General features: G+C 50.6%; 1 protein-coding gene and 1 long non-coding RNA gene across 7 annotated transcripts; one reads left to right on the top strand and one right to left on the bottom strand.

The window, feature by feature from the left end:
- Positions 1-656: 656 nt before the first annotated feature.
- On the bottom strand, positions 657-4,348 carry KRT18 (keratin 18). Its single transcript, XM_014847488.3, has 6 exons — positions 3,751-4,348; positions 2,921-3,003; positions 2,413-2,569; positions 1,667-1,831; positions 1,213-1,562; positions 657-855 (listed from the first exon to the last, which is right to left on the bottom strand). The coding sequence occupies exons 1-6, from the start codon at positions 4,189-4,191 to the stop codon at positions 735-737; spliced, it is 1,317 nt and encodes a 438-aa protein (XP_014702974.3). The 5' UTR covers positions 4,192-4,348; the 3' UTR covers positions 657-734.
- On the top strand, positions 4,245-26,760 carry LOC106835271 (uncharacterized). Of its 6 annotated transcripts, none has more exons than XR_011496921.1 (3): positions 4,245-4,340; positions 21,799-21,864; positions 23,652-26,760. It is a non-coding gene; the product is annotated as an uncharacterized lncRNA (long non-coding RNA). The 6 variants fall into 6 exon arrangements; XR_011496918.1 differs by lacking the exon at positions 4,245-4,340 and adding an exon at positions 4,645-5,588; XR_011496919.1 differs by lacking the exon at positions 4,245-4,340 and adding an exon at positions 5,602-20,238.
- The last annotated feature ends 1,038 nt before the right edge of the window (positions 26,761-27,798 follow it).

The following is a 27,798-nucleotide window of genomic DNA, read 5'->3' as shown; positions in this document are numbered from 1 at the left end:
TTCAGTCAGCTCTAAGGTGCTCCTTGCTACCGAAGTGGATGCTTACTTAGGAGCACTGCTTACCTCGATGGGAACCACTGGTGTGGACTGTTCCTTCACCCGCGGTGATCGCCTCTACTCCCATTCCAGCCAGACCTCTAGCACTCTAAAATCACATCCCGGTGGAGTGAGAGAGCAGGTCCCACAGGACCGCAGGTCTGGGGGCTTGGATGGGGGAGGGGCTGGGGGAGCAGCTGCAGGTGGGAAGCCCTAGGCAGTGGGTCAAGGATGCAGATCGGCAGGGATGGGGAAGGCCAGCTGTGTGCTCTGGTCCTGCCTCTTCCTCTTTCCTTTGCCCTCTGTCCTTGGCCCCACTTCCTTCTCAGGCTCAGATTTCTGCTAAGGAGCACCTGTCAGCCAGGGGCCTTTGATCACCAGGTTTCTTCAAGGCTAAGATTCCCCAACTCCAGTGGAGTTTTCCCCACCGCCCTGGCCCACTCCACCTACAGTTCCCTCCTTCTCTGAGAAGGTGTTTCCAAGAACCCAGACCCTTCCTCCGCCCACTCCTCCCCCCCACCCCCCCATATGAAATCCTTTGGGTCAGAGGTGATTTCTGCCTGATCAGAGACAGGCCTATTGGGTCAGGGCATTTGCATAGGATGAAAACAGCCAAGAAAGACATAAAGTGTGGTCCAGTGACCACTGAACTTTTTATTGGCCTACTGCTCCCCAAAGGGTACCCTGCTTCTGCGGCCTCAATGCCTCAGAACTTTGGTGTCGTTGATCTCGGACACCACTCTGCCATCCACAATCCTGCGGGAGGTGATCGTCTGGATGGTTTGTGAGGAGCTGCTGCTGTCCAGGGCGTCGCCGAGACTGTAACAGAAGACCAGGCCCCGGTTATAAGTAGCCCCACACAATAGAAAGGAGATGAGGAAAGTGGAGGAAAAAAGCTTCCTTATCCCCCCGCCTTGACCTTGAAGTTCCCCTTTATTCCTCCATAAAGGGGGAACGCAAGGCCAAGCTCCATTCCTGCTCTGCGTATGGCTAGAGGCAATACTTATCTGTCCTCTTCTCCAGAAGGGAGCCTCTGTACCTGTTACTCCCTTGGAGACACAGAGGCAAGCACAGAGCCCTGGTCTAATGCTCAGCGGATACCAAAGAACAGGCACATGGGGGGCTTACAAAGGCTCAGGAGTGTGGGTGTGTGGGTGAGAGGAGGGTCCCACTTACCTGAAGTCCTCCCCGGCTTCCAGCAGGCGGCGATAGGTGGCGATCTCAGCCTCCAGCTTGACCTTGATGTTCAGCAGGGCTTCGTACTCTTGGGTCTGGTGTTGGCCCTCTGCCCGGGTCTGGGCCAGCTCAGACTCCAGGTGCCGCAGGATCTCATTGAGCTGCTGCATCTGCATGGCGAAGCGGGCCTCCACCTCCCTCAGGTTGTTCTCCAAGCTGGCCTTCAGATTTCTCATCGAGTTCAGGTCGATCTCCAAGGACTGCACCGTGTGCCTCAGCTCCTTGAGTGTGGCCTCAGCAGTGCCTATCTCCTCGGTCCGCGTGGTGACCACTATGGTGCTCTCCTCAATCTGCAGGGTGGGCACGGTCCTTAGGTCCCTCCTTCTGTCTGCCTCCCTCCCACACCCTCGGGCCTCTGCACCTAGCTTGGCATCCATCCCTTCCCCTTGTGCACCTGCTGGGACCAGTACTTGTCCAGCTCCTCTCGGTTCTTCCGAGCCAGCTCTTCATACTGGGCTCGGATGTCCGCCATGATCTTGCTGAGGTCCTGAGATTTGGGGGCATCCAACTCCACAGTCAACCCAGAGTTGGTAATCTGGTTCTGAAGACTCTTCACTTCCTAAAGGAGAGAGGGACAAAGTGAGGGGGGGCTCAGGCTCAGAGCTCAGTGGGGCTCTTTACCTGCGACTACCTCTTCCAGGAGGCCCTCAAGATCAGTGGGAGAAGAGAACAGAGGAAACTCTTGGCTTTGCACTCCGGGCAATGCCAGTCCTGGGCGTTCTACTCCAGATGGGTACAAGGCCACCCACTCACTGCCCGTGCCTGTCACTCACAGGTGGTTTGTCTCTCCTCACTTCACCCTATCCCTCCATCTATCCTCCTTCCACAAACCTGCTCCTTAGACCTTCTTCCACGAAGCCCTGCCAGCTCCACTTGCCCCCACTCCTCCATCACCTTGCTCCCAGGACTGGCTGCTGCTACCCCTGTCCCCATCTCATTCTCTCACCCATGTCCTCTTGACTTCATCATGCTGTAATTCAGGTGACCCACTGAGTACGGGAACAGTCAGAGTAAGAAGAGCCTAGGCTGGTAGTTCTAAACTTCCCTGCAAGGGTACTTGCTGGTGGCCTGCCCCATCAACTTCCCACCCAGACTTGTCTTGGCCCCTGGTTCCTGGCCTGGCCAGTGTCCCCTGCTTGCCTCCTCGTGGTTCTTCTTCATGAAGAGCAGCTCCTCCTTGAGAGCCTCGATCTCTGTCTCCAGCTGCAGCCGAGTGACATTGGTGTCATCAATGACCTTTCGGAGCCCATGGATGTCACTCTCCACAGACTGGCGCATGGCCAGCTCCGTCTCATACCTATGGGAGTGGAGGTGATCAGAGGGGCCCCATCTCCGATCCAGAACCTTCTCAACCCATGCCACCCCAGAATAGCAGCCCGGTGCCCACTGCAAACCAGCAAGCCAAGTCACGAATCAGGTGCTAATCCTCTGGACGCTGTTCTTGGCACTTGGGGGACAGTGATCTTAAACTGGGTTACATGAATGAATAAAGCGATGGAGCCTAACTCTCATCCGCCCAGCTCTGCCCCTAGATGAACAAGATCTCACGGTGAGCCCCTAACCAGTGAGCCCCTAACCGACCCACCCTAGGGAACAGACCACTCTTATTCTTAGCTCCACCCCCAGCCCCTTAGCCCCCCAACCTTACTTGACTCTGAAGTCATCAGCAGCAAGACGGGCGTTGTCAATCTGCAGAACGATGCGGGCATTGTCCACAGAATTTGCAAAGATCTGGGGGGATTGTAGAGAGAGGTTGCTCCATGAATGGGAAGTCAAGGATGGAGTGGGCTGAGCGTGTAGAAGGCCTTACGTTATGTGTCTCAGTGGAAACTTCCTGGTCCCAGGAGTATCCAGAGGCTCTCCTTATACCCCTATTTCTTTCCACCTCTGCCCCTCACACTGTCCCTCCTTTCCTGGAGTCCCAAATCCCAGTGCTCCCACCAGCCTCCCACTGCCTCTCCTTTGGGCCTCTGCAACTCCTAACAACTGCCTGGTCCTCTCCTGGTATTTTTCCCTAGTGCACCTCCTCACACCCCCACCCCCTGGATTGGCCCCTCCCACAGGTAGGCCTCCCAGATGACTCAGCCTTAGCTACATCCGTTTAACCCTCCAGCTGTCCCCACTGGGCCAGATGCCAGAGTGTCTGGGTCCTCTTTATGGGCCTTTTCTGCCTCCACGCTACCTGCTGTCTGCAGAGCTCCTCTTTCTCTTTCCCACTGTCTCCTGGGAAAGGGCCTTCCCATGCCCGTCACCACCCTTGGGGTCCCTGTGGCCAAGGGTGTGTATGGAGACCCAGGGCATTCCTAATCCCCTTCCCCGGGAGTAGGGGGTGGGTGGAAATAGAAAGGGGGAAGGAGCCAACGCCCCCCCCTTCTTAAAATTCCTATCCTTGGGGGAGGGGAGGAAGAGGGAAGGGAGTGGAAAAGCGGCGGGTCCAACACGGCAGGGAGCTGGGGCTACTCCCTCGGTGCCCCTTACCTGAGCCCTCAGCTCCTCAATGGTCTTGAGGTAAGGCCCCCAGTCTCGGATCTGGGGCCCCTTCTTCTCCAGGTGTTCCCGGATCTTGCTCTCCAGTCTCCGATTCTCGGTCTCCAGACTCCTTACCCTCTCCAGGTAGGAGGCCAGGCGGTCATTCAGGTCTTGCATGGCCTCCTTCTCACTCTGGATGCCTCCTACGCCCACCAGACCCCCGGCCATCCCCGCGGCCAGACCCCCGGCCATCCCCGCGGCCAGACCCCCGGCCCCCCAGCTGCCCCGGAAGCTGGAGGAGCGGGACACGGAGATGCGGGAGCCCGAGCCCCCGGCGCCTGCATAGACGCTGGCCGCGCTGCTGACCGGCCGGCCCCGGTGGCTGGGCGACTGCACGGAGCCGAGGGACCGGTAGTTGGTGGAGAAGGTGGAGCGGGTGCTGAAGCTCATGTTGTTCGCGCGGGAAAGCGAGAGGCCGGGACTCAGGTTCTGGCCGCGGAGGGGGCCAGGTTGGCGACTCGAGTTATATCGCTGGGGGAGGGGGTGGGGACCGGCCGGGAGGCCCCGCCCCCGGAGTCGGAGAGGAAGCCTGGCGACAGGTGGGCTACCGGGCGTGGCCGGTGAGGGGGGAGGGGGACGGTGTCCAGCCCTCGGTTCCGGGCCCTTGCCAGCCTGCCCCCGCCCCCTCAGCGCTGCCCTATCGAGGCCACCCTTGGCCCCCTCCCCAGGGGTGAGTAACTAGGACAGGCAAGGGCAGCAGGTGGTTTCAGGGTAGGAAGTGACGTTATTCTACCCCTCTCCCCCAGGTAGAGGAGCTGCTAGCAGGTTGAGAATTTGGGGCTTTTGGGGGGATGAGCGAGTGGAGTCGGGTGTGAGTCCCGGTAGCTGTCCTCAGCCTACAGCCCAGGTTCCCACCTGCAGAGGGGACCTTGGGGGAGCGGGATCCTGGAGTCTGGGGAATCCTGGGGAAGAAAATTGGGGGCTGGAGAAGAGGAAGAGAAACTCAATCTGAGCCTCACATCTACTGGTTTACACACTCGACCCCCACCACACATGGTTCCTACCTGCACGGTTCACTAGCACACACTCACACCTATTGCATAGATGTGTGTTGTGGAACATGCAGGAACACATCCCCATCCCCCCTTCTCTTCCCCTCAACTCAGGCGGATGGAGGGCTGACCTTGGTGGAAGACTTTGTAATTCGAACAGGGGACACGTCCTCACTTCTGCACACCGTGTGTCAGCCTTACCTACACCCCTGTGTAAACAGATACTCCCTGAGCACTTGCACTTCCCCAAGTGTTTGCTAGGCACCTCCCGTGCATCAGGCTCTGTTCTAGCTGCTGAGAGGACAGCAGAGAATGAGATGGAACTTCCTCGTGAAGATTGTAATATGTCCCACATGGCTTAAGAGGACAGACGCACACTAGAAACGTTCCAGCTGGGACTCAGCCCTGGTGGCCAGCCCCTCCCCCTCCTTACTAGGACTTTTCTCCAGGCCCCCTCCTTCTCCTGCCTCTCCTCCTAAGGCTTTCTGGATCCCAAGCCTGTCCCCAAGGGGCTGCCTCCTCCAGGAAGCTCAGGTCAGGAGAGAGGTGAGAAAGATGGAGGTAGGGAAGTTCCCACTGCTCCCTGCATTTCTGAGGCTGGATGACCACCCCCTGCTGAAGGAGTTGGGGGAACCTGGAGGTGCTGGGCCTTCAAGTCTGCCACCATCAGTAGCTTGTTTTTCCAGCAGGGCCTGGTATTACACGCTTGTCTGTGCTCTTTGCTCTGGAGTGGACCTATCGATCCTTATCGAGCTGCCAGCTGAACCGAAGAGGCGGGGGCAAGCAGGAGGGCAGGTCTGGAGGGGAAGGGGCCCTGGAGTAGCCTGGCCAGTAGACCAGCCTGGTGGCTGGCCGGTGGGGTTGGGGGGTGCAGCTCAGATGTGGGGCTTACCCCTGAATTGTCCCAGGCCTGCTGCTTTCTGGTGGGGAAAGCCCCACAGTACTCAATGGGAGCTGGCCAGGGGACAGTCAGGGCCTGCTGAAGGCCAAACGGCCAATGGGATGCAAAATAGCACACAAATGAGTGCCCACTCGTTTTTGCATGGCAGGTTCCTGGGAGATTAGAGGTGCCGCCAGTCAAAGGGGCTTCTCTTGCTTTCTGCTTCACATTCCCCCACTGGGTTCCAGAACTGTCATGTGCAGAATTGCGCAAGAAGGTGTATCGATTAAACACACGATGTATTGCCTTTGCTGCTTTTGCTAAGCTTGAAGCCGACCAATTTGGGTCCTCTGCTAGCTGTGTGACCTTGGGGAAGTCACTTAACTCTGAACTTCAGTTTCTTCCCTTGTCAAGAAGAATAATAAAGACTGTCCAGTCTATTTCCTTTGGTGGCAGTGGATACGAGTGGTATCACTCACTCATTCATTGAACAAACACTAATACTTGCCGCAGAGTGAGTCTCCCATCCATCCAGGAGGGCAGAGGTGGGGGTCACTTTAATTGTAAAGAGGGCTCAAGGATGGACGGTCTCCCTCTAAGTCACTTAAGACCCCCAGGGGACTTTGAATTCCACGAGGGAGGGATCAGGCCCAGATCCCAAGATTCTTGTCTAAGCTGTTTCCCAGATCCTTCTCTGGTCCCTGCCCCACTCCAACTGCTCAGGAACTTTTGGGGCCTGTAGAGGCTCAGTCCAGGCTTAGTCTGGGGGCGGAAGGGGGAGAGCTGCCGGCTGGGTCTTATCTCCCATAGCTGATGTCAGTGGCCACATTCCTGACCTCTTACAGCATCAGGGCAAATACCAACCTCAGGCTTCCAGCACCAGCCTACCTTTTCCACCACTGCCAGATTTTTCTGTGGTTCTGGGCATTTTCACCCTGGGGGCCTCTGGGAGAGCTGGGGAGAGGGGCATGAGGGAGGAGTTTGGCCCCCAGATTCTAGCAGAGGAGTTTGCATTTCCAGATTCTCAGCACTGGGGCTCCGGGTCAGGGTGGGAGGCGAGGCGGAAAGGGGAGTGGATGACTGTGAGGCTCGGCCTGGGAGAAGGCGGAGCAGGGGGGCCCTGGCAGAGGCGCCTGGAACAAAAAGACCCAGCAGAGGGGTCCTGAAGCATCCCCGCCCCCATCCTGCCCCGCATTCCGGTGTCCTGCTGAGGGGGAGCTGGGAACCTGAGAGGCAGGTTTAACTTCTGAGTAAACTCCGAGATGACCCTGATAAGGGTGGGTCAGCTCTGCCTCCCCCCCCCACATTCTCCTGCCGAGGGCTGGAGCCAGGGCCCTGGGGAAGCTAGATGGCGGGAGATGAGAGGATTGGGGAGGATTGTGAGGGCCTGCAGTCTTTCAGGCTTTGCTTTATCACTTAGTCTGGAAATTTCTTTCTCAATCCTGAGGAGGGAGGTGTTCAGAATAGCACCTGAGGTGTGAGGATGGGGGTTTATCGCCCTCACAGGGAGGGGCTGATTCTTATCATCTTAGAAGGATTGGGAGTGACTCCAGAAAGGACTTCCCAGAAGTGTGAGTGTGTGTTGGAGAATGTGAGAGGTCCCTGAGGTGAGGAGGTGGGGGGTTGGAGGCAGCAAGGTAGCTGAGAGGATGGCCTGGGAGGCTCCCCTCAGTGGACGGCCCAGCATGTGCCAGTGGGCCTCCTGCAGGAGGACCCCAAGGCCACTGAGTGAGGGATGAGGAAGAGAACAGAGGGAGGGAGGGATGGTGCAGGATGGAGGGAAAGGAGCCTGGGGCAAGGTGGGACTCCCTCCTGCCAAGCCCTGCAATGGCGCGTAGAGGACCTCTGTGAATGACTAAGATTTAAACGATTAACGAAAAAGGGGTGCTGGGAGAGGCTGGGGCCAACAAATATGGTTAGGTGGGCTGCAGAGGCAGGTGGGAGGATGGGGGCTGCAGCCGGCTTGGGTGCAGGACCCAGTTGGAATCTCTCAAGACTTTGGGACTCTCTTTGGAGGTGCCCCTGCCCCGTTTGGAGGCCCTGGTGCTGCCTGTCCAGTGTGCAGTGGAGGAGGGCTTCTGAGGGCTCAGGCCAGGCGCTTTCCCCAGGGCTGGGAAGGCCAAAGAATACTCTGGCACTTTGATATCATTGCTTCCGTTGGGTTTGTTCCCAAAGGGATCAAGGAAGGAAAGATCAGCACGAGGAGCACGTGGCTGCCCAGGAATCTCCAATGCTGAGGCTCAGAGAGGATTCCTGGGAATTTGACCCTTCTACTAGCCCCCCCCCCGCCCCCCCCAGTTCCCTGGGCCTGCCTGCAGCCCCCTCTGGTGCAGCCAGTTCTCACCCACCAGGAGAGGCCTCTTCCGTTCTTATGACCTCTGCCCCTCTGCCCCCAGTGCTCCTGGTCTCTCTTCAGGTACAACCCCATACCTCAGTGCCATCTTCCCAGCCTGTCACCTCTTTCCAATCTGCTGAGAGGTGGGGGGGGGGGTGGCGCATAGGGATGAGGCACTTGCTGTCAAAAGACCTGGGTTCAAGGTCCCACTGCTGACTGGGCGACCTTGGTCTCCTTGGCTGTAGAATAAGGAGAGCGGCTACAGCTACCCTGAGAGTTTGCATGAGGGTGGATGAGATCTGCCTGGGGAGCTTCGGCGGCAGAGAAGCTGATTGACTTCCTTTCTTTCCAGTTTCCCCCATCTGCTTCTTTCTTCCCAGTCCCCCTGTTTTGCTATCACTACCTTCTAGCCTTCTGCTCCCTGCCCTCACTATTTCTTTCCTTTCAAACTGGGCACAGGGCAGAGGCAGCTAAGACTGAGTCTATGGAAAAAGAAGTGAGATGGAAAAGCAGAGTGGCTGAGAGCCTCTCTCAAAATCATCCTGCCACTGGCCGTGTCTCTGTCAGTCTCTCTCCTTCGGCTTTGGCAGATCTGCCAGCAGTGTCTGGGGGAGCTGTCCTGTGAGCAGCTGGAAAAGCAAGACTACAGCTTGGGAGAGGCACGGGGTAGGGGATGCAGCATGCAGGGCCACGGCCAGCCCTTAGGGCCTTTGCACAAACTGGAAAGAGCCAGCCTCCTCCGCGTCTCCTTGGCCTGGCGCCCTGGTGCACTGACTGACAAGCACAGCCAGGTGTGAAGGCCCCGTCTGGAGCTGTCCACCTAGAGGATTTGGGGGAGGCCCTGGTGTGGGCGACATGGCCCGAGGAAAAGGATCAGACCAAAGAAGTGGGCAGAGTCTGCACGGAGGGACCTAAAGCAAGAAGAGGAGGAAGAGAGAGGGAAAAGAAAGGAGAAAGGAGGGGAGGCCCAGAATCCTGCCAGCTGCAGGGAAGAGACCAGGAGAGAGAGGTGTCATGAAAGCCAAGGAGAAGCAGTCTGAAGGAGGGGCAGTCCACCAGGCAGATGCACAGAGAGGGCAAGGAGGCTGAGGACGAGAAGAGCACTTCCGGTATAGTGATGGACACTGAAGCCCGGCGGTGGGAGGCTGAGGAGTGAGTGGTTAGTGACAAAGTGGAGGCAGAGCATAGACTTTCTTTCAAGAAGCTTGTCAGGGAAGGAAAGGAGAACATGGGATGGCATCCTGTTGTAGGTAGTAAGTTTGCTGGAAGGATTCCTTAGAGTGGTAAAATTTAGCAAGACTGGTCAACAATTAACGAGCAATAACAATGAAGTGTGGTTGGCGCTTTGCCAGGGCAATTCCAGGGAACAACAGCAGCAACCGCCAACCTAGCCTAAGATCCTGGGGGAGGCGACACTTAAACTGGAACCTGGAAGGTGATAGTACTAGCAAGTGGCAAAGCTGGGGTGTGACATGTGTAACGCCTACGTGCTCCTGCCTCTCTACGAAGGAAAGAGTGGGACAGAGGCAGGAGGAGATTGTGGCACAGGTGGTGACGTACATGGTCTTCCATGTAACTCAGGGGCACGGGAGTCTAGGCTTGAAACATTGCTGCAATGCCATGATGGCCTCTTGGCGTGGGCTGAGTGGGAAGCAAAGACAACCAGAAGACCTCAGTGGAAAAGAAGGCCAGGGACTGCGAGCTGACACGCTGGACGGCAGCAGCTGTGTGGAAGATGAGGGAGTGTGAGAAGTGGCAAGTCAGAGAGGGCATTCTCAGAGTTTGGGGTCAGGGCAGGTGAGGTTATTCGAGGGTGGCTGAAAGTGCTGGAAATCACAGAGTTCAGGATCTCAAGGGAAAGAGAGGATGGGAAAAGAGCACAGATTTTGGAGTCAGATGGATCCTAGCTCTGCTGTTAGCGGGCTGAGTGACCTTGGTCAAGTTGAGTGCCCACGTTGGTGAGTTTCTCTGAGCTTCACTTTCCTTATCTGTTGCTGCAGGAATGAAATGTGCATGATAGGACCTGGAGCATAGCAGGTGCTTCTCAAGGGAGCTCCCCTGCCTCCTTCTGGAAGAATCATCCACAGGGAGGTTCATGTCTCTCAGTTTGGTTCAGTCTCACAGTGAGCTGGGAACACAAACATTAAAAATAAACAAAAGTAATCAAGGAGATGATTATTAGAGGAGACAGATAATCAGGCAAACAAAATTAGGCAAACAAACTATGAGGAGTTCTGAAATACTGTCAGCGGAGGGAATCAGTCATCCGATCACAAACTACTTGTAAGGCACCTGCTAGGTGTCAGACACGCTCTAGGCTCTTGGAATGCAGCAAAGGAAAGCCAGATGAGCTTGATGCTTTCTTGGGCTCACATTCTAGGTGTTAAAGGATTGAGCTCATAGAGAACCTCATGGAGGAGGGAATGCTCAGGCAGGGCTTCAAAAAATGAATAAGAACCTGCTAGGGAGACAAGGGGGTCAAGGAGAAGACTTTCCAGACAGAATGGTTGACATTGGGATCCGTTATAGCGTCCGACAGAGTCCTTCGCTCCTAGTTTCAGATGTGTATCTCCTGCTGGGCCCTGGATCTTATCCCCAATTAGAGGTTTCAAAGATCTCTTCAACTTATCAGATCTAAGGCGGAACCCATGATCTTCCTGCCTCTGCTTTTTTCCCTGCATTTAAAAAATTCAGATTTATTGAGGTGCAATCTGCACACAGTAACATTCACCCTTTTTAGGTATACAGTTCGATGGGCTTTGACACACGGATGTAGTTGTAGAACTGCCACTGTAAATCAAGATATAAAACATTTTGATCCCTTCAAGAAGTCCTATCATAGTCCTTCATAGTCCATCTCCCTAGCCCTTCCAGCTCTGGCAACCACCGAGCTGTCTCAATAGTTTTCCTTTTTAGGACGGCATATAAATTGAATCCTACGATGTGTAGTCTTTTGTCTCTGGCTTCTTTCAGTTAGCGTAATGCTCTTATGTTTCATCCATTTTATTGCACGTTATCAGTAGTTTGTTCCTTTTATTGCTGTATCATATTCCATTGTAAGGAGGTACCACAGTTTGTTTATCCGTTCTCCAGTACATGGGTATCTGAGTGGTTTCCAGTTTTCAGTAATGATGAATAAAATTGTTATAAACATTTGTGTACAGGTCTTTGTGTAGATATATATTTTCATCTCACTTGGATAAAATACCCAGGCATGACATGCTGAGTTGTATGATAAGTGTATGTTTAACTTTGTAAAAGATTGCCAAACTGTTTTCTAAAGTAGCTATACTATTTTGCATTCCCACCGGTAATGGACGAGAGTTCCCGGTACTCTGCATCCTCACCAGCACTTTGTATTGTCTGTCTTTTTTTTTTTTTTTTTTTTTTAAATTATAGCTTTTCTAGTGGGTGCAGAGTGGTATTTTATTGTGGTTTTAATTTGTAGTTTCCCAATGACGAATAACGTTGAGCATCTTTTCGTGAGCTTTTGTTGCCATGTGGATCTCTTCTTTGATGAAATGTCTGCTCAAATCTTTTGCCCACTTAAAAATATTGGGTTGTCTGTTTTTTTATTGTTAAATTTTAAGAGTTTTTTTTTATATATCTAGATTTCAGTTCTTCATTATATGTGTGATTTACAACTATTTTCTCCCAGTCTGTGGTTGTCTTTCTATTCTCTTAACGGTGTCTTTTGAAAAGAAGTTATTCATTTTGAAGAAGTTCAATTTATCAAATTTTTATTTTATAGATCATGCTTTGCTGCTGTGTTTGAGGAATTTTTACTTGACTGGAAGTCACAAAGTTTTTTCTGTTTTCTCCTAGGAGTTTTATGGTTTAGATTTTACATTTTGGCCTATGATTCATTTGAGTTAATAGGTTTGGCAAATATTTTCTCCCAATCCGTGGCTTATCTTTGTATTTTCTTAACAATGTCATCAGAAGGAATGAAGTTTTAAATTTTGATAAAATTGTATTATCAAATTTTTCTTTTATGGTTTGTGTTTTTCGTGTTCTAGGTAAGAAATCTTTGCATAACACAAGAGCACTAAGACTTTTTCTTATGTTTTCTTTTAGAAGTTGTGTAGTTTTAGGTTGTACGTTTTGAGTTGATTCTTGTCTATGATGTGAACTATGGGTTGAGGTTAATTTTTTCCTTTACATGAAGATGTCCAATTGTTCCAGCACTATTTGCTGAAAAGACTATCCTTTCTCCAATGATTTACCTTGGTACCACTGGGTGAGTCTGTCTCTGGCTTCTACCATGTTCCATTGATGTATGTATCTACTCTTATGCTGAAACCTCGCTGTCTTGGTTACTGTAGCTTTATGGCAAGTCTTGAAGCCAGGTAGTGTGAGTTCTCCAACTTTCCTCTTCTTTCTCAAAGTTGGTTGGGCTATTCTAGGCCCGTTGATTTTTTGCATAAATTTTTAGAATTGTTTTGTCAATCTTTAAGTAAAAGCTTACTGGGATTTTGATTGGGACTGCATTAAATTTATGAATTAATCCAGAGAGTAAATTAACGTCTTAAAAATATCGAGTCTTCCAATCCGTGAACCTGGTATATCTCTCCATTCATACAGATCTTATTTACTTTCTCTCATTAGTGATTTGTGGTTTTTATCACACAAATCTTGCACTTATTTTGTTTGATTGGAAGGTAGGTTATGTTTTAAATCTGATTGTAAATGATATTGTGTTTTCAATTTCAATTTCTAATTGTTCATTGCTAGTACATAGAAATATAGTTGATTTTTATATGTTGCTCATTTATTAGTTCTAGTGGCTTTTTTGTAGATTCTTTGGGATTTTATACATAGAATATAATTTCATTTATGAATAAGGATATCTTTATTTCTTCTTTACCAATCTGTATACCTTTTGTTTCTTTTTCTTGACTTATTGCACTAATACCTCCAGTACAATGTTGAATAGAAGTGGTGAGAGAAAATATCTTTGCTTTGTTTCTGATCTTGTGGAGAAAGCATTCAATCTTTCACTATTAAAAATGATATTAGCTGTCGGGCTGGCCCCGTGGCCGAGTGGTTAAGTTTGCGTGCTCCACTGTAGGTGGCCCAGTGTTTCGTTGGTTCGAATCCTGGGCGCGGACATGGCACTGCTCATCAAACCACGCTGAGGCAGCGTCCCACATGCCACAGCTAGAAGGACCCACAACTAAGAATATACAACTATGTACCAGGGGGCTTTGGGGAGAAAAAGGAAAAAATTTAATCTTTAAAAAAAATGATATTAGCTGTAGGTTTTTTGTAGATACTCTTCATCAAGTTGAGGAAATTCCCTTCTGTTCATAGTTTGCTGAGAGTCCTTGATCATGAATGGATGTTGACATTTGTCAAATATTTTTTCTGCATCAGTTGAGATGGACATATAATTTTTATTTTTTATTTATTTTTATGTTTTATAGAGATTAGCACCTGAGCTAACAACTGTTGCCAATCTTTTTTTTCTTCTGCTTTTTCTCCCTAAATCCCCTCAGTACATAGTTGTATATTTTAGTTGTGGGTCCTTCTAGTTGTGGCACATGGGACACTGCCTCAGCATGGCCTAATGAGCGGTGCCATATCCACGCCCAGGATCCAAACCAGTGAAACCCTGGGCCGCTGAAGTGGAGCATGTGAACTTAACCACTCTGCCACAGGGCCAGCTATTTTTGTTATTATTTTAGTATATTAAAAAATTAATTATGTAGGGGCCAGCCCCATGGCTGAGTGGTTAAGTTCACTTACTCCGCTTCAGCAGCCCAGGGTTCAGATCCTGGGTGCAGACATGGCACCGCTCATTAGGCCATGTTGAGGTGGCATCCCACATGCCACAACTAGAAGGACCTACAACTAAAATATACAACTATATACTGGGGGGGATTTGGGGAGAAAAAAACAAGCAGGAAAAAAAGAAGATTGGCAACATTTGTTAGCTCAGGTGCCAATCTTTAGGAAAAAAGATTAATTATGTTGATTGATTTCAAATATTGAACCAACCTTACATTCCTGGGAGAAACCCCATTTGATTATGATGTATTGTTCTTCTCATTTATTGCCAGATTTGATTTGTTAATATTTTAGTAAGGATTTTGCATCAATGTTCATGGAGGATGTTGGTCTATACTTTTCTTTTCTTATGTTGTTTTTGTCTCGCATTGGTATTGGGGTAATGCTGCCCTTATAAAATGACTTAACAACTGGTTCCTCCTCTTTTATTTTCTGGAAGAATTTGTGTAGAATTGATACTATTTCTTCCTTAAGTCTTTGGTAGAATTCACCAATGAAACAATCTGGGTCTAGAATTTTCTTTGTGGGAAGGTTTTTAACTAAGAATTCAATTTCTTTAATAGAAATAAAACTATTAGGTTACCTAATTCTTTTTGCATGACCTTCAGTAGTTTGTGTTTTTTAAGGAATTTGTCCATTTCATTGAAGTTGTCAAATTTGTAGGCGGCAAGTTTTTCATAATATTTCCTGATTATCTTTTAAACATCTATAAGATCTGTAATGATATCCTGTCTTTCATTACTGATATTGGTAGTTTGTGTCTTCTCATTCTCTCTCTCTTTCCTCTAGCTCGAAGTTTATCAATATTTTTGATCATTTCAAAGAATCACCTTTTGTTTTCATTGATTTTCCCTACTGTTTACTGTTTTTAACATCATTGGTTTCTGCTCTTATGTTTATTATTTCCTGCCTCCTGCTTGCTTCTTGCTTTGGTTTAATTTACTTTTCTTTTTCCAATTTCTTAACTTGGAAGCTTAAATTTTTATTTCAAAGCTTTCTTTCTTTCTTTTTTTTTAATATAAGTATTTAATGCTATAAATTTCCCTCTAAGTACTGCTTTATCTGTGTCCCAAAATATTTAACTAATTTAAAATATTTTCTAAATTCTCTTGTGATTTCTTCTTTTAGCCATGGGTTATTTAGAAATATGTGGTTTTATTCCCAAATATTTGGAGATTTTCTGGATATCATTTTGTTATTCATTTCTAGTTTAATCCTCTTATGGTCAGAGAACATAAATTATGTGATTTCACTTCTTTTAAATTTGTTGAGATTTGTTTTTTGACCCAGAATATGGTCTATCTTGATGAATGTTCCAGGCACACTTGAAAAGAATGTGTATCTGGCTGTTGGGTGAAATTTTACACGTGTCAATTAGATCACATTTGTTGATGGTGTTCTGTATCTTTGCTGACTTTCATCTATTTGTCTTATGAATTACTGAGAGAAGAATGTTGAAGGCTCCAAGTATAATTTTGGATTTGTCTCTTTCTATCACTTTCTGTTTTATGGTTTTAAAAATTCTGTTGTTGGGAGCATACTCACTTAGGATTGTTTTATCTTCCTGATGAATGGGCCCCTTTATCATTAAGTAATGTTCCTCTTTATCTCAGCTATATTGCTTGTTCTGAAGTCCATTTTATCTGATAGTCACATGACCTTCTTCTAATTTTCCCCTTCGCAGGGGATGGCATCACCATTCAAAGAGGTGTGTAGGGTAGAAGCTGAGTTGTCATCCTTGACACCTCCCACCCTCCACCACCATATCAACCCATAATCAGATCCTGTCCGTTTTACCTCCTAAATGACTCTTGAATCCTTTAGCCCCTCTCTAGCTCTGCAGTCATCACCCTAGTCCAAGTTATCAATATATTATCTCTTGCTTGGCCTACTCTATTGGTTTACTAACTGATATCCTTGAATCCACTCCAGCCTAATCTGCTCTCCACACTGAAAGCAGACAGGATTAAAAGAACCACACACAAATGAAGTCACCCCTCTAAATCTAATTAGATCTTATTAGAGCCTATTATTCTCAGATCCAAAACCTTAAGGTGGTTGACAAGCCCTGCATGGTCTGGCTCTCTCTCCCTCTCCAGTCACTTCCTGGAACTTTTCTCCCTCTTAATATGGCTACACTGGCCTTCTTTCTGTTTGTGGAGCATGTCATACTCTTACTTACTCAGGGCCTTTGCACGTTCAATTTCCCATATCCAGATCATTCTCTTCCCCTTAGTGCAGGCTTTTCTATTGACTTACTCATCCTTCATATCTTGTTCAAGTATTGCTTTCTCGGGGAAGTTTTCCTAACTCCTTCAAATTTAGGTCAAGTTTCTTTGTAATATACTTTCCTAGGATCATGTTTCTTTCATTACATAATGCATAGCAGTTTATATTTACATCTTTATTAGTATGATTGTTAGGTTACTATCTTTCTCTCAACTGGATTATAAGCTCCAGGAGCCATGTCTATTTGGGTCACCCTTGTGTTCTTAGTACCTGCACTTCTTAGGTGTTCAGTAAATATTTGTTGGATATATGGGGAGCCAATGGGTGGCAGAGAACAGGAAGAGCAGAAGATGAAGTGGGAAAGGTTGGTGAGTGCCAGGCCAAGAAGGGCATTGTAGGCCGTGAAGAGTTTGCACTTCCCTGGTTCTCAACTTTATTTTGTACCAGATACACTGGGGAACGTGTTAAGAATGCACATGTCCAAGTAGCACCCCCCATCTGCAGAATAATACTCTTTGGGGTTGGAACCTGGGCCTCTGTTTGTAATAAGTTCCCTAGGGCGGCACCAAAGGCTGAGGGCTACTGTTTCAGAATCTGGGGAGACTGATGCTGGAAGCAGGGAAGTGTCGTGATCAGAATTGCGTTTTGGCAAGACCATTCTAGCTGGATGTGTTGGAAAGATATGAAGGGACAAGATCGGAGATTCCTGCCATCAGCTAGGGAAGTGATAATGAATGCCCAAACTAAGAGAGAATCAGCGGAAATGCAGGGAAGAGAATAGATTCAAGGGCAATTTAGAAGTTAGAGTTGGCAGCTCTTGGTGTCTAATTGAGCATAAGAGGAAAGGAGAAATAAGAATAGCAACAACAATAACTAAGTTATTGAGCACCTATGATGCCGGGCACGATTCTACATGCTTTCCATGTATCATGTTTTTAGTCTCATAACAGCCATATGAGGCAGGTCATAGTACCATCCCCGGGATGTCAGGTGACTCCCAGGTTTCTTGCTTTGGAGGCAGTGATGCTGTCTGTCAGACAGGGATTCCGAGAGGAAGTGAGGCCAGGAGGGTGGTGGTAGATAGTGACTTCAGTGTGTCACCTACTGATGTTGAGACTTGGGTGAGATACCTAGGTAGCGATTGGAAACACGGGTCTGAAGCTCTCCTGAGCATCTGAAGATGTTGGTCCAGGAGCCATCATCCCTGGGAGTGGATGGGATTGGTCAGAAGAGGTTGAGGCACAATCCTGGGGGTCCTAACATTCAAGGCTCTTAATCTGGCCTCCGCGGATGGGTTTCCCGAGTACTTGAGGCCTTTGAGCTCTAGGCAGATGCCGGCAATCTGTGATTGTGCCTTAGAGTCTGAAAGGGGTGCATGGCGCCCCAAAAAGATTAAGGATTCCATATACAAGCGGTGGGTAGATAAAGAGGATACAGGAATGAAGACTGGAAAGGAGTGGCCAGAGAGATAGTAAGAAATTCAGAAGGAGATGTCAGGAGGCCAAGGAAATAGTCTATTAAGAAAGAGGGAATGGTCAGTGTTGTCGAGTCCAATATTGCAGGGCAGTCAGACAAGAGAAAGCTTGAAAAGAGTCTACCAGATTTGGCTACTAGTTGATGACGGGGGGTTTTAATCATCTCCGTGGATAGGGACAGGTAGGATGAGGTGAGAATTGAGAACGAATACGGCCTCTTCTGTTGGGAAGAGGAGAGAGAGGGGTCAAGGGTCAAGGATGATCTCCCTCCCCCCACCTTTCCCTTTTTCCCTCCTTCTTTTCTTTCTTTTTAAGGAGGAAGGGACTTGCACATGGATACGGATGGAGGGGAAAAATCTCTCCTAGGATGGGGGTGGGGGAAGCAGGACCAGAAAGAGAAGCCATTTGCTGGAGCGAGGTTCTGAGGGGGTGGAGTGCAGCGCGCAGGGGGAAGGCCTGGCTCTGAGCACAGGGAGTGCCACCTCCATCTCCAAGAAAGAGCTAAGGGTGGGCATGGGTATAGATAACAGGTGAGGGAGGCATTGTAAGGATGGTGGTGGCAGCTGTGGGGGCCCCTTTGGGCGCTGAGAGTCTATAATTCTGGTGACTGTCAGGTGGGGAGACACCGTCTTCTGCTCTGAAGCTGTCACTGTCTTTTCCTTAGCCTGGAACACCCTCCTTCTTGTATTCTTGTATTCTTGTCCTCCTCCAGGAAGCTTTCCTTAACTGACACCTGCACTCCTCCCCTTTCTAGCAGTTGGCTCAGTTCCCCATTTCTTCTTCGCCCCAGCACACAGGCCAAGAGCTCCCCCTGGTTCATTCTCTGTCTGTCTCTGGCCTCTGGATAGAAAGTTCACAGAGTGGGTAGGGAGGGGACGTGAACACATGTATCTGTAAAATGAGTGGTTTTTCCATTAGGACTGCCCCTCCCCGGCTCTCAAGACAGGCTCTGCCACAAGAGGGTGCTCAGCCAGAGAGGGCCTGGCTGGCATGGTCTAGGCAGCCGGCCCAGCTGGCAGGATGCCAGCGAGGACCTTTGCTCCCTGTCCTGATGGCCCTGGCCTCCGTTGCCATGGCTGCCCCATAGTTTGGGATAAACAGAACTTGTCCCTCTCCTGTTCAGCTTCCTGACACCTAAGCGTGTCCTCAGAGAGGCGCTGGAATTTCAAGTGTTCAGGTGCTCTCCTCCGACCCCTGGAGGCACAAGGCTGGTGTGTCACTGAAGTTAGGCCCCATTCCCCTCCCTCACTGTTCTCCTGCTGGCCCTGCTGCTCCCTCCTCTCCCACCTATGTCCTCCTGGAACTGGGGAGGGATGGAGAAAGGGCTGGGACTCACTTGGTCTGTCACGCTGGATGGTGGGATGTAGGGAGGAGCCTTTCTGTCCTGGATTACCTCCTTCGGACTATTTCCGGTCTGTGGTGACCCTCCTGAGGCCCAGGTCCAATCTTTGGTATTAATGAGAAGAATCGCAGCTTTTGTCTTCTCTTACCTTCTGTATCCTTGGGGCCAAGGGTGAGGGAGAGAAGATGGGAAAAATAAAAGTGGGGGAGAGGAGATATGGATCAAAGTGGAGAAGGGGACTCATCTGGATAGAATTGAATCATAGAATCATTCATTCATTCATTCATTCGTTCCTTGAATCAAACAAGTTCCTGCGCTGGGAGCCGAGGGAAAGAGAAACACCTGTAGGGCATGGCCCCGCTTTTGAGGGAGGGGCCTGGGTGCTGGTGTGAGGGCCCTGGACTGAGAATTCGGGGGCCCTTGTTTGAGCCCCGACTACCACTTGCTGGACAACTTACTCCTCTGAGCTTTGGGATCCTCGTCAGTAAGTGAAGATAGTGATCGTGAATCCTCAAAATCATTGCGAGGATCGGATGAGATGGATGTGGAAGACTGCCTCATTAGCCGACGTTCAAAGCATGTTAGACGCCCATGGCTCAGGTTTACAATCAGGCAGGGGTGCTCAGGCCAGTGTAACCCAGCCCAGGGGTGTGACAATGGCCGTTCTCGGGGTCTCTGTGGGAGCGGCCACTTCTGGCCATGCTGACTGGGGCAGGCTGTGTGGGTAGGTGCCTGGTGCAAGATTTTCATTCAGTAAATGTTTGCAGAATGAATGGGGTGTGCTGGAGCCAGGGCCTTCGGGAGAGTTGGGTTTCAGCAGGTGCAGGTGACTGGGAGGTGCCAAGGGAGGGAAGGGCACATCCCTGGGGCTGGGGCGGGAGAGAGCTAGTGCCAGGTGGGGAAGGCTCAGCTCACTTGCCAGATGAGGGGTTTGACCTTTATTCTGAAGGCAACGGGAGGCTCCGAGCTGGGGGAGTGACAGGATCAAAATGGTGTTTGTCGATCAGTCTGGCTGGGCACCAGCAGAGGACGTTCTGGAGCAAAGCGAGTGGGGGAGGTGGCGGGAGACAGGGACAGAGGGGCAGAGGGAGAGTGTGTGCGTGTCCAGAGCTTCAGGGCGAGCGATGGGGGAGACAGGGACAGAGGGGCAGAGGGAGAGTGTGTGCGTGTCCAGAGCTTCAGGGCGAGCGATGGTGATGTCACCTCCCCTCCACTCTGCCGAGGGGCTGTCCACACCAGCGCGTTGTCGTCAGTCGTCAGGCCAGTCTCACCCGCCTGCAAGGAGGAGGAGGGAACGGCACAGGGAAGTGGAGAACTTCTCAGGGACACCGAAGACAGGGGAACACTGCCTCCTTTCTCCTCCTCGCTCCACAAGAACCGGGGCCCAGCTCAGGGTAATAAGGTGGGAGAGGGGAGGAAGACAGGACTGGAACTGTGACCCAGGTTCCTGGGCTTTCTGGGTCCTGCTCCTGGCCTCTAAGAGAGAGGGTGAGCTAACTGTGGTTTTCAAATCTAGACAAGCAGTTAATTGTGGCAGAAAGAGCAAGAAGCCATTAGGCCCCAGAAAGACCTGTGCGTGAACCCTAGAGCACAGTACCACATGGCTAACTAGGATGACAGTGTTGTGCAGCCCGGGACCTAACTTTCCTGGAGGGAACTTGCTGGCCTGGGGCTGGCTGGCTGGTAGGAATGTGAGACCCTTAGCCCTTGTTGGGGCCAGTCGTCCTGATCATCTCTTCTTCCCCTTTGTTCCCATCTCATTTTCGATGGACCACACACCCTGGAGTGACTCAGGTTTGCTGCCCAGGCCCACCATGCCCCCAACCCCCAGCTATGACTCAGCCTGAGTGCCTGGGAATGCAGAAATAGCTATCCTAGCTCTCCCGAGGCGGGAGATAAGGTTTATGGCCCAGATAGGCTCCTTCTCTGTGAGGTGGTCAGTTGTGCAAATACACCCCCAGCTGCATTCCTCGGGTCAAGACCCTGCCTTACTCAGTCTTTTCCAGGAATTGCAGGCCGTCTGAGAACACCCTTGGCAGAAACCTGCTCAGCACCTCCTCCCCCAGAGGTTATCTCCTCCTATCCTGGCCTTCCTCTCCTCGTGTCCTGGCCTTGTTCTGTGCTTGCCCCATTGAGGCCTGCCCCTCCCGTTCTCGGCTCTTTCTTGGCTCCTGGGCGGGCCTGATCTGATCTAGGGCTGAGTGAGAAGAGATCAGCACAGCTCCTTTTTCAAAGGAGCATCCTTCCTTCCCTAGTCACTCATTTCTACTCCTACTACACCTTGGATTATCCAGTCCTTCCTTCAGTCTATCCTTTTGTTCCCTTTCAATGCTGTTATGTTCACCGCTGTTACTGCAGTGGGAGGGAGCTAAGGGGGACCCCAGAGTACAGCTGAGGGTGTGTGTCATCACAGGGGCCCTGTAGCTGAGCGGAAGGAGACGGAAGACAGGAGGAAGGTGAATCCTTGGGGAGGAGTTCGCAATTTTTTCCCATCACAGTAGGAATCCTATAGAGGAACTTCACAGGGGGCAAAGAGAATCTCTTACAAACATTATCATCACATAGTTTATTTTGTATATGAGGGGGTAAAGGCTGAGAGCCCAAATCAAGTATGATTTCAAGTTTACTGCTTTCTCCACTATGTTTCCATCACTTTTCAAAGTTCTAAATACCAAATGGATTTAACAGTAATTAATAATAAACCATAATTTCAAGGAATTTTGTAAATAAATGGTTCTGCTCCTTTATTAGACAGATGAGACCACTGTAGCTCAGAGGGGAAGTGACTTGTCCAGTGTCGCACGGCAATTGAGAGACTGAGTTGAGACTAGAACCGGGGTGATTTGATTCCCAAAGTTGTTTTCCTGCTACTCCACATTGTTCTAAGAATTGTTTAATCAATTCTCAAAATGAAAATTAATTTTCATTTCATTTCATTTTATCGCAACTCGCAGATTACTTTGGAGGCGGTGGTCGGAATTTGCAGAAGTGAAAGACCCGAGGGTGTGTCAGCTCACAGGGTGAGTGCCAAGGCCGGAGCCGGGAGGTCAGCCCCCGAGCCAGCCAGTGCTCAGTTGGCCCGGAATTCCTGAGTGTCTGCAGTCAGCAGGGCAGCCTCTGCAGGCTCCTGGAAGGCATCTTCCTTTATCAGAGGTGCTGGCGGGTCAGTATCAAAGCTTTCTTGCTGGCCTGGAGAATCTGCATTCTGGCACCCCTCAGCCTGTCTTTGGCTAGACCCAGAGGACCAGGAAAACTACCTTTCGTTTGGCATTGGAAGAGTTGGGTTGAATTCTGATCCAGGCACTTGTGTGCTCTGTGACCTTAGGAAATGTATTCAAAGTTCCTGAGCTTCCGTATCCTAATCTGCGGCCATTTGTACTTTCCTGGTAGGTTTAGTGGTGAGGATTAAATAGGGTTGTAAAAAGTCTATGGTGCAGGGAGTGCCTGGCACAGGGTACTATCTTGGAGGGATGGGGAGAGCGGGAGGTGTGGGGCAGCGAGGCTCGCCTTCGGAGGCAGACAGGGTCTGGTTCTGTCTCTCCCATTTTCTACTGCTTGAGTGCCAGCTATGCTTAACCTGGAGGCTGTTGCTTCAGCTCTAAGATGGAGATGCTGCTTGCTTCATAGTTTCTGTAAGGATTAAAAGTTGTCGTTACCGCCTTAAGGGAACTCCTAGGCCATTGCGGGTACCTGGACCCATGCCCAACTCTGGGAGACCAAGTCAGAGCTGGGGATGCTCAATCAGACTCCATGCTGGAGGGCTTGGGGGAGAAGCCTGGGAAGGAAAGTCTGGGAGGGCTTCCTGAAGGAGGTGTTTGAAGTGGAGCCAGGCTGGAGGGACAGAGAGAGCAGGAGGGCCCCTGGTCTGGTGAACTGCATAGCAGAGAGAGAGTTTACGTAGGAGCTGGCTGCCAAGTGGAACAGGGTCAGACCATGAATGAGGTGGGGCGGCTGGGGGTGGAGGGTTAGTGTGGCTGGATGTGGGAGCCATGGGGTCCAGGGGTCTGGGAGGAGGCCCAAGGAGTTTGACTTCTGTAGGTGGACACTTCTGAGCCAGAAGCACTGGTCTGGGAGGGGAATGGCCCTCTCCCTGGGTGGAGCTTTCTCTCCTCTGCCTCCCATGTTCTGAGGCTGCTTCTGCTGTTTGAGCTTCTCTTAGTTTCCCCGAGATGATTACCCGGGAGACCTGGGGAGACAAGGAAGGAGGCAGCGAGGCCTTGGGGAATAGACGCGCTCAGCCTGGAATTCTGTTGGGAGCACAGAAAACACACACTGAACTGTGTTGCCATGGAAGCTTACCTAACGCTTCCCTGGGGCTAAACTGGCCTTGGCTGGCCCAGGCCCAGCCCATTTTCACCTTCCAGGTCAGTAGACTTCCCGTAAGACCCACGAATGGGTCACTGTGTCCCCCTTTGGGGTTATCTCAGCCCCTAGAGAGGAGGGAATCCGGGAGGTGGTTTGGTTATCGGGTGGTGGGGAGCAGGGCTGTCCTTGATCTAAGCTGCACTCCCTTCTCCCTCCTATTTTCTCTCTCATAGACACACACATACACACACGTACACACACACGATGGCGCAGGCTGAGTCAATCATTTGTGAATTCATTCATCGTGCGTTGGTAGAATGCCTGCCAGGTACTTTCTAATGCTGTGGACATGGTGGTTAACAAGACAGTGAAGGTCCCTGTCATCATGGAACTTTCCTTTTGCTGGAGAGGTCTCCTAAGTCTGTCAGAATCCCTAAGATAGGAGAGGTAATTTAGATGTTTAACAAATGTTAACTGAATGAGTATAATATATATTTTTCAGATTGCTAAACAAAATTAGAAAAATGCTTTTGGATCTTCTCTTCTGGGGCATCCACATGACCGCTCCCCTTGATGGGGATAACTGCACACTGACTCTGTGAAAGAGCATCGCTGGAGGAAGAGCTCGCGCAGGCTTTGGACTGACCCCAGACTGAGGTCAAGTCTTGAAGGACTTTTAGTTCCTTATCTGTAAAAAGGGGGTAATATTACCTTCCTCATGGGCTATTTTAGGGTTATGAATAATACACGTAAGAGATCTGACACTTTGATGCTTAGTGGGAACCAACAAATGAGAGCTGCCATCATCATCACCATCTTTTCCGCCACCACCACCGCCACCGCCATCATGGTCACAGCAGGCCTGGGTTGAGAGTTGGGGAAGGGGAGGGGGGTCAACAGGCAGGGCTCGGTTTGCATGGCTAGCTCCCCAGGAATTGGATATGCAAGCTTCTGTTTTGCATGGTGGCAGATTTTTGCATTTTTCCCTTTATCACTGTTCCACCTCCCTCTAGTTACCCTCAACCCCCCTGAGCCAGCTCTCTCTCCAGCCTAAGCACCAATCATGGGCTGGGCAGGCCCTGCAGAGGACACAAAGTTGCATGAGACACTGCTCCCTCATGCAAGGGGAACACCAGGGCTTAAATTCTCCCACGACAAATGTGTCAAAGCCGTGCGAACAAGACCACGAGTTCCACGGGGGCTGGTCTTGACGTCGATGAAAGGGTGGGGCAAGCTGCACAGAGGAAGGCTTTAGGAAAGGCAGAGGACAAGCAGGGAGGGGTGGTGACAGTCAAGCTAACATTGATGGAAGGCCTCCGACTGCCGGGCACTGTTCCCTGATCTAGTGTTCATATCGGGCCTCTTGGGTAGTTATTATCTGCATTTTTGGCAGAGGGAAAGGAACCTCAGAGAAATTAAGTAATTTGCCCAACTTCACAATGTTAGGAAGTCGCTCCAGAATTCTTTTGCTTGCCTTCACTATCCTTCAGCTTTTGGTCACACGTGGCTGCGGAGCAGAACGTGCGTAAATACGCTCAGTCCCACCAGCAGACGGGGTTCCCATTCCAGTTCTTCCCTTCACAGCTGTGTGCACTTGGGCACTTTCCCATTCCTGCCTGGCAGGGTCTTTATGAGTTTAAATGAGGTGAAGTGTGCATTGCACACAGTAGGGCCACAGGACGTGTTTCTGAGGCTCTGACAATCCATCTGATGCTCGAGTCCCCTTGACCTTTGCCTTGAACCCTTCCTCACTCACCGGAAGCCGAGACTTCCTAGATGATGCTACAGATTTCACTTGCCCGGAGCTCGAAGTTTTGGGAAGCCCTTGCTTACGGGTGAGCAGAAGTCTCTGGGGGCTCCTTCCTGCGGGTTCCAGTTGCATCCCTTGGACCACACAGATGAATGTCCCTTCTTCCTCCTGGCAGGCGGTGTCTCTTCTCCAGGCCTTGCACTCCCAGCTCCTGCAGCTATGTCTCTGTGGAACATGGTTCCCATTCCCCTCCTTAACCTAGACACCTCCTTGCATCACCTCTTACTTGTTCAGTTCCCTCCTAAGAGTCAAACAAGAGCCAAACACTGTTCTCCAGGCATGGTGTGATCTGCGGGGAGAAAATGGGCTCTTCCACACTGTCATCTGCTGCTGAGGACCACGGAGGGCTTCATGGCGGCCTCCTCAAGCTGTTGCTGGAGCGAAGGCGTGCACACTTGCACACAAGTGTGATGAACAATGGTAAGAAGGCAAGCGTCAACTGTGTGTCCAGGGGAGGGGCTGCTCATTCCCTCTGCAGCATCTACTCTGGGCAGGCACCCTGCCAGGTGCAGACTGGCACAGAGATGGGAACCAGACAGACGCCAGAGGACCCTGCCCTGTCCGCCAGGAGCTGTGGTCTCACACTCGTGGGATGAACGTGATGGCAAGGTAGGTCCAGCGGCTCATAGTAAGTATGTGCGCCAGTCCGGCTGGAGCAGATGCTAGGGCTCAGCGGGAGCTCCTGGAAGCACACCTTTGTCACCTTCTTACTTCCCTTCATCTTGGACTCAGCCATGCAATCAACAACTACATCCTGTTGGTTATTTCTTCTCACCGTATGTGGCCTCCACCCTGACTTCCCACCCCACTGCTCCTGCCACACCGCAGGCCTCGTCCCTTGCGTCCTGCAATAGCCCCCTTCCTAGTCTCCTGCCTCCAGTTTGTGCCCCTACCCCCTAACCTACATATCTCAGCCCGCTTAGTCTGCCTACAGGACTTCTTTAGCCATGTCACCCTTCTGTCCCCACACCTTCCTTGGCCCTTGTGACCTACAGGATAAACTCTGTCTGGCTTTGAAACCCTCGATCCCACCCAACTCCTCACCACCCACCTTTTCTGCTCTGTTCTATGGGAATCCTGTTCCCGACCAATGACTCATCGCATTTCCAGATCTTTCCATTCTTTTCTAAGCTCAATTCAATCAAGCCTAAAACCATTTTAAATAGCTCTTCGCTTCCTCTGAAGTCCTATAGCGTATGTCTTAATCACTCATTTATGTGAAAGCAAAATTTTGTTGCTAAGGCACACAAGGTAGACTTTGGCCAGGCAGTATTTTTATTTATACAAGGGCTCAGCGTGTACACAGATATCTTTATACCCCTGCAACCCTCTCCATTTCCTTTGTGTACATTCGGGTTAGTGGAGGTAGTGAACAGCTGTTGTTTTCACCTGTCCAACATCTCTTCCTCATCTTTTGCCCCATCACCTTTCTGCCCCTCTTTTATATAGTTTGGGTGGGGCTGGCCATCCCTCTCCACGGCCCGGGCACATGATCCGGTCTGGTCAAGATTACAGTATTCTAGTCCCTTGCCCACAGTGATTGGTTCTGGGGTGAGCAAGGGCCCTAAGTCAGCCCAATGAGAGTCAGCCTTGGAATTTAGCTGGAAGCACTGGGAAAGAGGCACTCCATGGTCATCGTCCTTGCTGCCAAGAAGGAAGCTAACACAGAGGAAAACAGTCAAGAGAAGAAGAGAAGGATGGCCCTGCTGTCATCGCCAAGCCTCCCATCCGTCTACGCTGAAAGCCAAGTTCACCCCTGCACTTCCCAATTGTGGGAGCAAATAAATCATCTTGTGCTTAAGCCCGTTTGAGTTGAGTCTCGGTCACTTGCAATCAAGAGTCCCAAGCAATCAAGTGTGTCTGTGTGTTTGCGTTTGGATGATATGGCTGTGTGTGTATGGGTGCGTATGCGACGTGCATTGAAGAGTGGCACGCACGTGGCTGTGATGGGTGGGCGAGGTGAGGGTGGCAGGTTCACGGGAGGCTGATGTGTATGTGCGGGTAGGGGAACTGACAAGCTGAGAGGGCGCGGAGGCGATGTGTGGCTGTGCGCACGCAGGGGGTGGGCATGGGAAGGGGTGGTGGTTTGTTCTGGCGGAGCACCTGGCTCCTGCGTGTCCTGAATGCAGGGCTGAGTTTTGTGTTTATATGGACCCAGGGAGAACCCAGCACGTACTCAGAAAATACCGGCTTATCATCGTCAGTCTCTACTTTTGGAGAAAACCCTTATTGTTTCCAGGAAGCCGAATTCCTTGGAATCCTTGAGTGATATAAAGAATCATCATACTTTTGTTGATATTGGCACGGGAGTCAGAAATATCAGAGGCTGTTTAGACCAACCCCTCATATCAAAGGAGGAAACCGAGACCCAGACGGGTATAATTTGTTGGGGCACAGCTGTATTTCAGCCAGATTGGGTTGTTACTTCCTTCTACTCCAGCAGGTAGGGACAGGGGTGGGCAGGGCTGGCCTTGGGGTAGCTCCCTTTTCAGGAGAACCCCCCACACCCCTGCCAGTCCTGCCTCTCCGTGGGCTGTGGCCGATTTTATGGTGGGTGATTAACCTCAGCCTTGGTATTTATGGCTTCCAGCTCTGATGGGTGCCCTTGATCCCTGAGCCTCCTCTCCAAGGTGGGCTGGGCCTTAGCTCTTTGTGCCCCCTTCCTTCCTGTTCCTCCCTCAGCCCTCACTTCACCAAATCAGCTGGTCTCCCCAAGCCAGATCTTCCCAGCCAGGGTGCCTGGCGAGCCTGGCTGTGCCCAGAGTGGGCTATAACTGTGCAATATATTGGGCCCATCAGCCCTCCGAGAGTCCCAAGGAGGGCTGTGGCGGCCATAGGC

The sequence above is a fragment of the Equus asinus genome, chromosome 22 (assembly GCF_041296235.1).
Source record: "Equus asinus isolate D_3611 breed Donkey chromosome 22, EquAss-T2T_v2, whole genome shotgun sequence".
NCBI lineage: Eukaryota > Metazoa > Chordata > Mammalia > Perissodactyla > Equidae > Equus > Equus asinus.
Note: the sequence above shows the minus strand (reverse complement) of the source record. Positions and strands in the feature narration are given on the sequence as shown.

Excerpts from the sequence above, each read along its gene's own strand:
- KRT18 (XM_014847488.3), bottom strand. The coding sequence starts at position 4,191 with ATGAGCTTCAGCACCCGCTCCACCTTCTCCACCAACTACCGGTCCCTC. Across the intron at positions 2,570-2,920 it reads GCTGATGACTTCAGAGTCAA|GTATGAGACGGAGCTGGCCA; the intron begins GTAAGGTTGGGG and ends CCACTCCCATAG. Across the intron at positions 1,563-1,666 it reads ACAAGTACTGGTCCCAGCAG|ATTGAGGAGAGCACCATAGT; the intron begins GTGCACAAGGGG and ends CCCACCCTGCAG.